At 43.7% G+C, this 12162-nt stretch overlaps 1 protein-coding gene across 1 annotated transcript in view; it reads right to left on the minus strand.

Annotated features, from left to right (window-relative positions):
• BBS9 (Bardet-Biedl syndrome 9) overlaps positions 1-12162 on the minus strand; it is a 1052120-nt gene that overhangs the window by 1016844 nt on the left and 23114 nt on the right. Inside the window, exon 3 of the mRNA XM_029589776.1 lies at positions 9331-9481. Coding sequence (XP_029445636.1) covers positions 9331-9481 — 151 coding nt within the window. The remainder of the gene's footprint in view (positions 1-9330; positions 9482-12162) is intronic.

Raw genomic sequence — 12162 nt, forward strand, 5'->3', positions numbered from 1 at the left:
TAACATCTGTTATAAACACTAATCCAGTGTTTCCAAGAAAACTCCTTTCCTGAGATGATCCACCTGCAACCACTTCTGCAAGTAGGCGCTCACCTCCAATGGCAGGAGAAGTCTCACAGTGTAGTCCTGTGACTGCGGGTTCCAGCGGGAAAGCAACGCACGTTGAAGAGATCACATATGTGCTCTTGCACAGAGAACTACTTTTAATGTGGCCGCCCTCAAACCCAGGACTTGTAAATAAGACCACACTAACGGATGAGCAGTGCCTATAAGGGGGCAAACTTGAGCAATTAAGTTTTGAATTAGATTCTCCAGCAGAAATATTCTGCACTGTTTCGTATCAAAGGGAATGCCAAAATTACTCCAGCGACTGAGACTGCTGTAAGTTGCTCTTTTGTCTAAGTTCACCACCCAGCCTAGCTCTCGTAGTAAGGAGACTACCTTGCGAGAAGCCTGGAGACTTTCTTCCACGCTCTTGGCATGAATCAACCAGTCATCCAGATACGGGTGCATCACAATGCCGTCTTTGTGCAAGAATCCCGCTACAAACACCATAACCTTTGAGAAGGTCCTGGGCATAGCGGCCAGTCCAAAGGGCAAGGCCTCAAACTGGTAATGGTGTCCCAGAATGGCAAACTGTAGGAACTGTTGATACTCCCGACGAATGGGAATATGCAGATATGTCTCAGTCAGATTCAGAGATGTGAGGTATTCCCCCAATTGTACTGCCATTATGACAGAGCATACAGTATCCATTCGTAAATGAGTGACCTGCAAATGGCGATTGACTCCCTTGAGATCCAGGATGGGTCGAAAGGACCCCTCTTTTTTGGGTACGACAACATAGATGAATAGCGGCCTGTATTTTGCTGCAATTCGGGACAGGAATCACAGTCTTCAGGGCTAACAGTCTTTTCAATGTAGCATCTCCACTACTACCCTCTTCTGAGGGGAGTTGCATGGAGATATCATAAAGGCATCTGGAGGAATGCGAAAACATTCTAGACCATAGCCATTCTTAATCACTTCAAGGACCCACTGATCCGATGTGATCTGGACCCACCTGTGATAAAAGCAAGATCGGTGCCTGCCTATCTCCTTCGCCAACAGGAGAGCCCACAAATCTTCATCGAGTAGATCAAGAGGCTCCGCTCCTGGAGCCTACATCTTTCCAAGGACTTCTGGGGTGAAAGAACTGGGACCTACCAAAGGGACGGGATCTCTGAGAAGAAGCTCCCCTATAGGGACGAAATCGCTTATAGTCACAAGTGGCCACTTGCCCAAAATGACCAAGAAGCTGGCTTCTTAATCTCCAGCAAAAGAGGGATCTGGGCTTCCCTCCATCTATTCACCATCTTTTCCAACTCAATGCCAAACAAAAAGTAACCCTTGAAGGGCCACTTGGCGAAACTGAACTTAGACACAGTGTCAGCTGACCAATTACGCAGCCAGAGCTGCCATCTAGCTGCTAGTACGGCAGCAACTCCTCTGGAGGCTGTGCGAACCAGATCACATCCCGTATTAGCCAAGAAGGCAGCCCCCCCCCCCCCCCCCCGATTCTACCACTGAAAGGGCACCTCCAGAGTCTTGCAAAAGACACAAGGTAGCTCGAGCCATCAAGGTACAACAAGAAGCAATCTGCAAATTTATTGTCAAGGCCTCAAAGGCTTGCTTAAAGATAGCCTCAATCATCCTATCCTGAGCATTCTTTGGAGCTGCCCCTCCTTCTACCAGGATGGTTTTTCGTTTAACCAAACACACCAATGTATCAAATTTTGGGAAATGTAACTGCTCTCTGGCCTGCGGATCCAAGGGGTATAACCCCGCCAAGGTGCACCACCCTTTAAATGTCACTTCTGGTGTACTATATTCAAGGTCAATCAACTCTTGAATAGCATCCAGGGGGTAAAGAAACATGAAGCCTTGCATAGGGCGACTAATATGAAGTCCTTCTTCTGCACATCCCAAGAGTCACTCCCAGCCACTCCAAGAGTCTTCAGAATCTGAGAGATCAGACCCAGAAACTCATCTCTATAAAAGAAATGGAGAAGAGTTCTATGTGGCTCTAAATCCAGGGGAATCTCCCCTTTCTCAAGGTTGGGAGCCACCCAAATCATCATCAGTGTCATCTTAATCCAATTTAACTCAAAAACCATAAGGATGCACAGCACCATGGCGTTTGCCTATTGTTCCAGATGCAGGGGAACTTTGAGCATGTGATCCTGTAATTCTGTCTTTCCGCATGTCCATTAAAACCGCTACAGTTATTACAAAATGTCTCAGCAAGACTTTTGTTAGGAACTAGAAAATTTGATCACAATACACCCTTGCTGATCTCTCTGCACTGGCTGCCAGTACAAGCCCAAATACATTTTAAAGTATTAACGCTAATATTCAAAATCATTAATTCCAATCATTAAGTCCAAGGTATGACAATGCAACCTTACACACCTCAGTAAACACTAAGATCTCAAAATAAAGGACTGTTGACCATTCCCACAATACAGAGCAGACACCTGACGCAAGTAAGGGATCATGTGTTTTCCACCCTACCTGAGATGCTACGTCTAATTCCAGACAGAAAGAGATTTAAATGTGAGCTAAAAACATGGCTATTCAAAAATGCACATAACCTAAATTAAAACATCAGAATGATTAGAGCAACAATAACAAGAAGGTCAAGAATACATTTCACGAGAGAATGTAAGAATCTATACAACATAATAACTAAAATGTGAAATATGTTATATAATTTTACTCTAATTTATATACTTTTCGACCATGCCTTGACCTTGGGTCAAATGTGCAGGATCAGCTCGATTGATAGATGTCAATGACTAATTATGTATACCAGCTCCTTAATTCGTCATTATTTGTCAATTTATAGCTATGAATGTTACTTTCGTAAACCATTGAGATCATTGGAAATACAGTATATAAAATGTCTAAATAAATACATTTTGACAGTATTGCTGACTCAGGATGCCCCTGCAGAAAGATCTGCAATCCCTGGAAGAATTCCAGTCAGGTAAAGGAAGATGGCTCCATATCAGGCCCCACAGGCCCAAACCTGAGGTCAAGTCTCCCCTGAAGGCAACTCAGCCACTGGATCAACCAAAGAAGGGAGCACCCTTGTCATGCTGCCCTTGGCACCATTCCTCTCAGACCGAGGGGATGGATCATCGTCGGCAAAATCAAAAGGAGACAAATCTCCTTGAGCATCCAGGCAGCGCTGACACAGGCTTGTAGAAAGCTCAGGCTGTATATCACCCTTATATGGTATACAACACAAATAGCTAAGCGCTTTGACTTCTTTGGCTCCGGCACCATGGTTAGCATGTGCTTGATACACAGGTAGCGGCAGGTAGAGGTTTAACAACGCCCACAGTTATGTGCTTAGGAAAATGCACAAAACGCAAAAATACATGCACAGAAAACCCACAGGCAGGTGCACACTTAACTACGCACACAGTTATGCACTTAGGAAAATGCTGAAATACGCACATAGAAAATACAGGGGTAAACACACGCAAAACACGCTTAGCGACTCACTTACCTACACTCAGAATATACGCACAAAGTATGTGCACAATAGGGTATGCAGATTTAGGTGCACGTGAAAGCACGCACCGATGTCACACAAAAACGCCAAGTAAAGTAGGTGGGAAATCCAAATCACCTATATAATTCAATACCAACAATAGTGATTGGAAGAAAAGTTCAAGTCCACAAACTTCATAAAACGTTCAAAGTGTATGCTTTATTTGCTTAAGAGACAACATCTCAGTGGGTGGTCTTTATGGTCCCCCAACACGGACCGTGTTTCATTAAACTGTGTTGAGAGGGACCAAATCTCAGTGTAATGCTGTTATAAAGGCTTGTGCACAATCATCAATCGTTCAAAGAAAGCAGGTCTTAGAGAAACTTTAAAAAGGTGATATCTCAGAGAAGCCTTAAAGTCAACTGCTGTGAACCGCGTATAGCAAACACACACCAAGAAACCTCCATGGCCTACCATGCAGCCTGGGAAGGAAGCCTGAGAGCAGGGCCTAGTCAAAAGGCTACTCAACCCGCCGTGCCTGACCTGCCTCCACACTCACAAAACTCCCCAGAGATATGAGTGAGAGAAGCCGATCGCTAAGGAGAAGGGCCCAGTAAGAACTAGCCTAACACACTTCACTCCTTTTTTTTTTTTTTTTTTTTTTTTTTTTTAAATGACAACTTTTACCTCAGTTCAGCCCTCCCTGGCTGAGAGCAGAAGTAGGTTTCCGGAGATACAGGGAGAGGGTGAAAGCCTTCACCGCCAAGACTTTCAGCCTACAACCACTAATTTTTATTTATTTTTTTATCTGTTTTTTTTTTTAAGTCCACGCCAGGACAGGGCTACCGGACTAAGGCTCACAACTGAAGGAGTGAACCAACGGTATCACCTCAGGAGACAAGCATCTATATTCTGTTTTCTTCCATTTCTCCTTTATTTATTTATGTATCTATTTATTACAGGTAATCCCCAGTAGGGAAATGCATGTCCACCATCTGCTGGAGACAGAGAATACTGGCAGGCTGATGGCAGGGCAGGACTAGATATCCATGACATCAGCTTCTTACTCAGTCTCCATCTGCTATCGGAGGTGCATAACCCACTGGTGGGGGATTGGCCTGCCTGAATGCAGAAAAAAACAGGTGTTTCCTGGGGTAAGCAGGATAACAGTGCACTAAATTTTGTCACAATAGGATAAGGGTGTAATTCCACCCTAAATCCCTAAGTAATGTGGCATCAGATTTCCAACTTAACCAATCAAATGTTCTTCCAGCATTTTTTCCCAGAACAGAAATCCATAAAGTTGAACAAACTCTGCTCAGCCCAAATAGCAAAAGAGCCTTAGCCTCCAGGTCTGAAGCCAATAGAAAGTCCACACAGTTGTTGTTTTTTATTTCCTTTGACCCAAACAGGAAAGGACTGCTGTAGTCAAACACTGTCTTACTGGATTGCAAACTGAATCTCCTGTTATGCCAAGCAAGTCTGACTCTGTATGGGCATGTCAAAGCTCATAATGTTAGAGATAGGCAAGTGTCAGTAGCCCACCTGAGATTGGCCTCCAAGCATTTATTTACTTGCTTGATTTATATTCTGCTTTTTTGGTACTTCAAAGCAGATTACATTAAGGTACCCACTGGTCCCCAGAGGGCTCACAATCTAAGGGCCTGATTTACCAAAACTTTTCTCCCATTCTGTATCAATGGGAAAAATGCTTAGTAAATGAGACACTAAGGGGTAGATTTTCAAAGGGGTACGCGCGTACGATACGCGCGTACCCCCCGAAAACCTACCCCAAACCCCCCCTGCGCACGCCCCGGGACGCGCGTAAGTCCCAGGGCTTGCATGGAGGGGCTTGTCGGGGGTGTGTCGGGGGGCGTGCCACGAGTGACGCGGCGTTTCGGGGGCGGGCCTGGGGCGTGGCGCCGGCCCGGGGGCGTGGTCGAGGCCTCCGGACCAGCCCCCGGGTCGGGTGATGGCGCGCCAGCAGCCCGCTGGCGCGCCATCACCCAACAAATCTGCCAACAAAGGTAGGGGGGGGGTTTAGATAGGGCCGGGGGGGTGGAAAGAAAGTTCCCTCCGAGGCCGCTCCGATTTCGGAGCGGCCTCGGAGGGAACAGGCAGCGGGCTCGGCGCGCGCAAGTTGCACAAATGTGCACCCCCTTGCGCGCGCTGACCCCGGATTTTATAAGATACGCACAGATCTTATAAAATCCAGCGTACTTTTGTTCACGCCTGGTGCGCGAACAAAAGTATGCGCTCGCGCAAAATTATAAAATCTACCCCTAAGTTTGTACCTGAAATCCTCATGGAGATTTGCAAGGCTGCAACGTGAAGTTCAGTCCATACATTTTCATCCTATTATTTTTTAGACTCTGATACCAGATGCCATAGTAGATTTGGACAGCCTGTCCTCCAGGGTTTCTGTGAAAACTAGAGTCTAACCATTTCACCTAGGGTCAATTTACACTATTTTGGGTTATATATATATATATACACACATATACACAACATATGTTGGTCACCTTTTAGCAATGGTACCTTCTCAATTTCCTCTATTTTGTTAGGGGATAAACTGTAGCTACTGATTCCTACATATGAGGGCTTATCCTGCTTGTCCTCAAAGGAAGCAATATTGCCTACCTGTAGCAATTGTTCGCCAAGAAGAGAAGGATAACCGTCCACAGATTCCCATCCTCCTCCTCCAGGAATAATTTTCCTACCAAGAGCTAATACTATAAATAAGACCCAGGGTGCTCCGCTCAACAATAAACGAGCAGTATCCTGCACACACTCATTTTGAGCATTAAGGAAGGCAACTGCTGTCCTGCTTATCCTTGCAGAATGCCTTTGCTACATTCTCCAGTGATCTGTCCATGACCAAGGCTAAGGGCCTTCACTTGATCCTCAACCTCCTTAACCTATCTGTGGCTTTCAACACAACTGATCACCATCTACTTCTTGGCATACTGTCCTCACTTGGATTTTAAGACTCCAAACTATTTTTGTTTTCTTCTTACCTCTCCCATCGCACGTTTAGTGGATCCTCTAGTGCAGGAATGAGCAAACTTTTTTTTTTTTTTTAGCCAGGGCTATGTTATTGGCTCATGTCTGCACCAATGGGGTTACCCTCAGTCTCCCACTACCAGGATGCAGGCAGTTTTTAAAACAATCCCAATACTATTTTGGCCTCATCTCAGTGCTGAAAAGCAGTGCAGAAAGACCAATTAAACTTGTGGATTTTTACAATCATGAAATAGAGCTAACAAATAAAAAATGTTAGACTTGCAAAATAGTGTTTTTATGTCCAAAGATGCTGAATTGATATTTAACACTCTCTCTCTCTGCTATTTTCACTATGTTTTTACTTACAATAAATTATGTAGTGATCCAAGTGGTATTCAACCAAATATTCAACTGTTCATTACGCTGATGAGAACTGAGGAAGCTGGCTAATAAGATGGCATGGAGGTTAAGGCAACTGCTCTGTGGCTCCCGGACTCTGCTCTCCTCTCGTCAACCCTCTATTTCCCCCCTCTTGGGCCTTGTTGAAACTGTGATAGGTGGTGTCCTGTTTCTGCTGGAGGAACCACAGCCTATGCTCAAGCTGGAGGAGAAAGATATAGAAGCAACCTGCCTGAAAATCAACAATGATCTGAAAGGACATGCATTGAACATATGCGATGCTGAACAACCTGGATGACATCAGGTGAGAGCATCGGCAGGCCAGATAGAAATCGACCATAGAAAAAGAAGAAATGGACCAGTTCTTCTTTGGTATTGGAGGAGGATCCACTAGAGCAGGTTGTTCACCCTGCTCCAGTGGATCCTCCTCCAATACCATCCCAATATCAGTCAGCATGCCTCAGGGCTCTCTCCTGGGCCCTCTTCTCTTTTCTCTCTATGCTTATCCCCAGGTTGCTTTGATTCAGTACCATCTTTATGCTGATGACTTCCAGATCTCTCTCTCTGCAACAGCAATTTCACCAAGAATAGAGTTCCAAATCTCAGCCTGCTTCTCTGACATCACCAGCTAAAAAATTTAACATGGCCAAGATCAAACTTATATTCACCCAAAACACCTTACTCTCTTTTTAGCTCTATGGATAACAATATCACCCTCCGATTCTCCTCAGCCTGTAACTTTGGAGTTATTTTTGACTCCTCTCGCTCCCTCTCTGTATACATCCAAAACACTGTGAAAACATGTTGTTTCTTCTTCTATAACATTACCTATATCTGTCCTTTCCTTTCTGAGCACGCTACCAAAACCCTTATCCACTCTTTTATAATCACTCTTAGGGTTCTCAAGAGTTTCTCACTGAGCCATCTCTCTTCACTACAAATTCACTACTGTAAATTCAACTGTACAACTTCTCTTCCTCCAATGTCACTAGGACTATGTAACCCCCATACACTTCCATACAGTTTAAATGTTTTACTAATCCTATCAACAAATGCATTTATTCTGCAGCTCCTTATTGCTCCTCTCTCTCCACACTCCTCCTTATGAACTCTGTTCATCATTCAAGTCATTCTTATCTATGCCCTTCTCTATCATCAACACCAAGGGGCATGGGATAAACACTGTGTATCCATAAAGGCTAGAGGATGGAAATGAAGAGAAGAGCCATGGGGGAGGCTTTCTGGAATGTTAGCTACAACCTGGTGATTACTGCCCTTACTCAAAAAGCCTTTGCACGGTTAATGCAACCCCAACATTGCTCTCTGCTTCTACAGCAGGGGGAAATGTGGAAAAGAGGATATGCATTCAGACAACAACCAACAAGGACTTAACTTTATAATCTGGGTAAACAAATAAGCGTGGGAGTAGCTTGCTTATTACGGCGGTTAATACCCTAAACCAATTAAGCCTGATACATCACTTTGAATGCATATACAGCGTTGCTCTCTGCTTCTACGGCAGGAGGAAATGTGGAAAAGAGGATTTGCATTCAGACAATCAACCAACAAGGCATCGATCTGTGCAGTCTGGGTAAACAAGCATCAGGGTAACTTTCTTGATGAGGTGGTTACTACCCCTAACCATTAAGCCTTATGCTCACCTTTGATGCAACTGCATCATTACTCTCTGCATCAATGACAGGGGATGGCAGAAAATTTGAATCAAATAGTTACCCACAAGGGCCCTGAACTTGGTGGTTGATGAAACAAATAAGTATGGGAAAATAAGTGTGGGAGCTTGCTGGGCAGACTGGATGGACAGATTGGTCTTTTTCTGCCATCATTTCTATGTTTCTATGATTATATGCTTGGAAGAAACTTGTAAGGTTTGCGCATCATGCTCTCTCTCTCTGGCCATGTTGAAACCCAGCCTAAAAATCCACTTTTCTAAGGCTGCTTTTAAATCAAACTCTGGCTCTTCCTGTTAGCCTTCTTGATTTTAACAAACACTGCCTGTAGCAACCTGCAGCCTTTCAGCTATGTGCAATAGAATAGGAGATCCCTTCAGTCTGTCTGCTCATTTCTCTCTCCTTACTTTGCATAAAAGTCTTTCCTACATACACTATGCCCAGCGAAAAAGACTGAAACCATTTGTAAACTGTATATCGCCTTGATGCAGTGTGGACAGCAGAACCAAGCTGAGATCTTTATAAAGCAAGCATACACATTAGAATATTTCCATTCAAGGCTGTTCTCTAGTTTCAAAGCCCCAGACATTTTGTAGAAGTTATACATTGCCCCCTTTGGGAGATGGCTGTTGTGTTGCAGAATCTCACGTTAATGCTCCTTCTAGCTATGATACAAGTAAACCCAAGGTAGGTACTTACGAGACAAACTTTCCAACTTGCACCTCTAACACTGGATCCCGCAATTGCACCTCCAGAAGGAGGTCTTCAGGCTGCATTCCATCTCCAGCTTTTATAGAATGGGGGCAGAAGATGCGAAGGAACCCCATGTAACTGCCCACAATTATTTTATCTGTTGGATACAAAAATTAAAATATATAAGAACAAACTGTATACACCAAGAAACCTAGCATGAATATGTTCTGTGCATCTAACATGTTTTCAGAAGAATTGTTGTTTTACAAAACCAAGCTATGCATTATAGTAAGCAGCTATTTATGCTACTATAGGAGGCTCACCTAGTAACTCGAGGTGAGGTTTAGGTAGTAGTGTAGGGGTTAGGGGCCACATTTACATGCAGAGTGAAATTTACAAACAGAACAGTACACACTTGTAAGGATTTGATGTCATTCGGAGTGAGGAAACTCACACAAAGATGAGCACTTTGCAGCTAGGAAAATGCAAATTGGTGTACAGTGATCACTAAGTGTGCATATATTTCTAATAAAATGTATATTTGTTATAATTATGTATAACTTGTATTTTATTTATTGAAATGGACAATTCCTTTTGTATATATTTATGATACACAGGTTAGGAATTGGTGTATACCTCAATTGTTTATTATATACATAGCAGATACAGAAAAAAAAAACCAAACACTGGAATAACTTAAATTACATAAGAAATTCTTTTCACCTAAACTTTAGCCCACAAATAGGGGGAGAGTACTGAAAAACACAGAAGAATTAAATTTTAACAATAAAGAAAAGAAAAATAGAAATGACCTCTCTTAGCGAGGCTTAGCAAAACATACATATTAGTTATCATTATGAAGACCTGATGTCATAGGAGAAGAGTTCAATGAAGGGATAGTGAATTGCCTCTGAATTATAAAGTTACACAGTTGGTGGGGGTCAAAAAATATATACTTGACCCACAGCAGTTTAATCATACACTTACAGGGGAAATGTAACCAAAATAATGCTCCCCAACTGTAGCACCCCAGGACACAACAAAAGAAATCTTTTTCTTCTAAGTTGGGTTACTTTAGCTGCATCAGAAAATAAGGGCCGGATTTTAAAAGGGTTACGTGCATAAGTTATGCGTGTAACCCTTAAAAAATAACCCTGTGCGCGCGGAGCCTATTTTGCATAGGCTCGGCGGCGCACGCAAGCCCCACGACGCGCGTAAGTCCGGGGGCGTGGCCAAGTGCCCCGACACAGCGGCCTGTGTCAGGGCCTGCAGGGCAGCAGCAGCCGGCACGCGTAAGTTACACTTGCCCGGAGGCAGGCGTAACTTCGCGGATAAAGGTTAGTAGGGGGATTTAGGTAGGGCTGCGGGGGTGGGTTAGATAGGAGAAGGGAGGGGAAGGTGCGGGGAAGGCGGAAGGAAAGTTCAATCGGAGCGGCCTCGGAGGGAACAGGCAGCGAGCGCAGGGCTCGGCACACACAAGTTGCACAAATGTGCACCCCCTTGCGCGCACTGACCCTGGATTTTTGTTTGCGCCTGGTGTGCGAACAAAAGTACGCGCGCGTGCTGTTTGTTAAAAATGTACCCCTATGTTAACACAGAAATTTGGTAAAGAATTAATCCCATTGCAGTAAAAATATCTCATTACCAAGTCCCAGACTGAGTTCATAAAAAATGTAGCTATTAAAGTTGAAACTATGGTCTCTATAGTACCAGATTTTTCCCTCAAATCAGTGGTATTCATCAAAGGAAGTTTGCAAATCTGAGTCCCGATAAAGTTTCTTCTTTGCTAATGGTAAATAATAAACTTTAGCCAAAGGTGGTAGTATATTCTCGGGATTTTTTAAAATTCCCCATAAAATATCTTAACATCTGAGATGGTGAAACAGCTTTCTATGTATAAAAATGTATTAATCTGTTTCTAGCCTGACCATATTTTCTATTGCAAAGCCAAATGGCCCTTTAATAAAGTCCCAAAATTATCCTTAAGAGAAGAGATCTGAGGTTGAAGCTCAGAGACTAGAGCAGAGAGCTTTTCCAACTCTTTGTGAAATTTGAAGCGATTCAGAGAGGGATTGCTGAGAGGTAACATATTGTTCCAATTGAGAAGAAAGACCAGCAATAGCCTCCCAGATAGAGTCCAGGGTAATAATAGTGGGTTTCCAAAGAATAAATTCTAAGGGGATAGAAGTTACCTGAGGTGTGAGCAAAGTTTTCTCCTTATTGGCATCAGAAGTAGTAGAGAGTATGCCATCTTGTTCCATATCTTCTCTTCAAAGACCTCCAACTGCCTTCAACACGGGCAGCAATGTCTCACTGAACAACTCTGCGTAGATCCCTTCAGAGCTTGATTCCACCACAGCTCCAGAAACAGCCATTGACCCCAACACCTGGCCAAGGCTGATAAGGGGGAGGACGGCAATCCAGGAGATAGCAAGATGTTCAAGTCTGGGGAGAGCGACACCCAACATTTGCGTTCAGTTCCACCCAAGGCCATTTCTTCAGATCCTGCTTGATGAGCCAAATCCCCACTGCTGACGACAAACTTGTCAGTCCGGCCAGTGACTATCAGTGAGGAGACCTTTGGGAAGGTGCATGCTTCCCAGTTTCACCATCAAAATGAAAAAGGAAAAAAAGCTGAAAGTCAACCAGTCTTAGCAGGCAAGAACGCCAGCAGTGGCTAAGCCTTTTTTTAAAAAGGGGGATCATGTTAGACTGTCAAAAACTAAAGGGAAATTTGAAAAAGGTTATGAACAAACATGGACAGATGAGATATTTATAATAACTGACTTCTTATGTTGCTTTTGCGGATGACTTGTTAGTTTTTCTCACCAAACCCCA

The sequence above is a fragment of the Rhinatrema bivittatum genome, chromosome 2, assembly GCF_901001135.1.
Source record: "Rhinatrema bivittatum chromosome 2, aRhiBiv1.1, whole genome shotgun sequence".
NCBI classification, from domain to species: Eukaryota; Metazoa; Chordata; class Amphibia; order Gymnophiona; family Rhinatrematidae; genus Rhinatrema; species Rhinatrema bivittatum.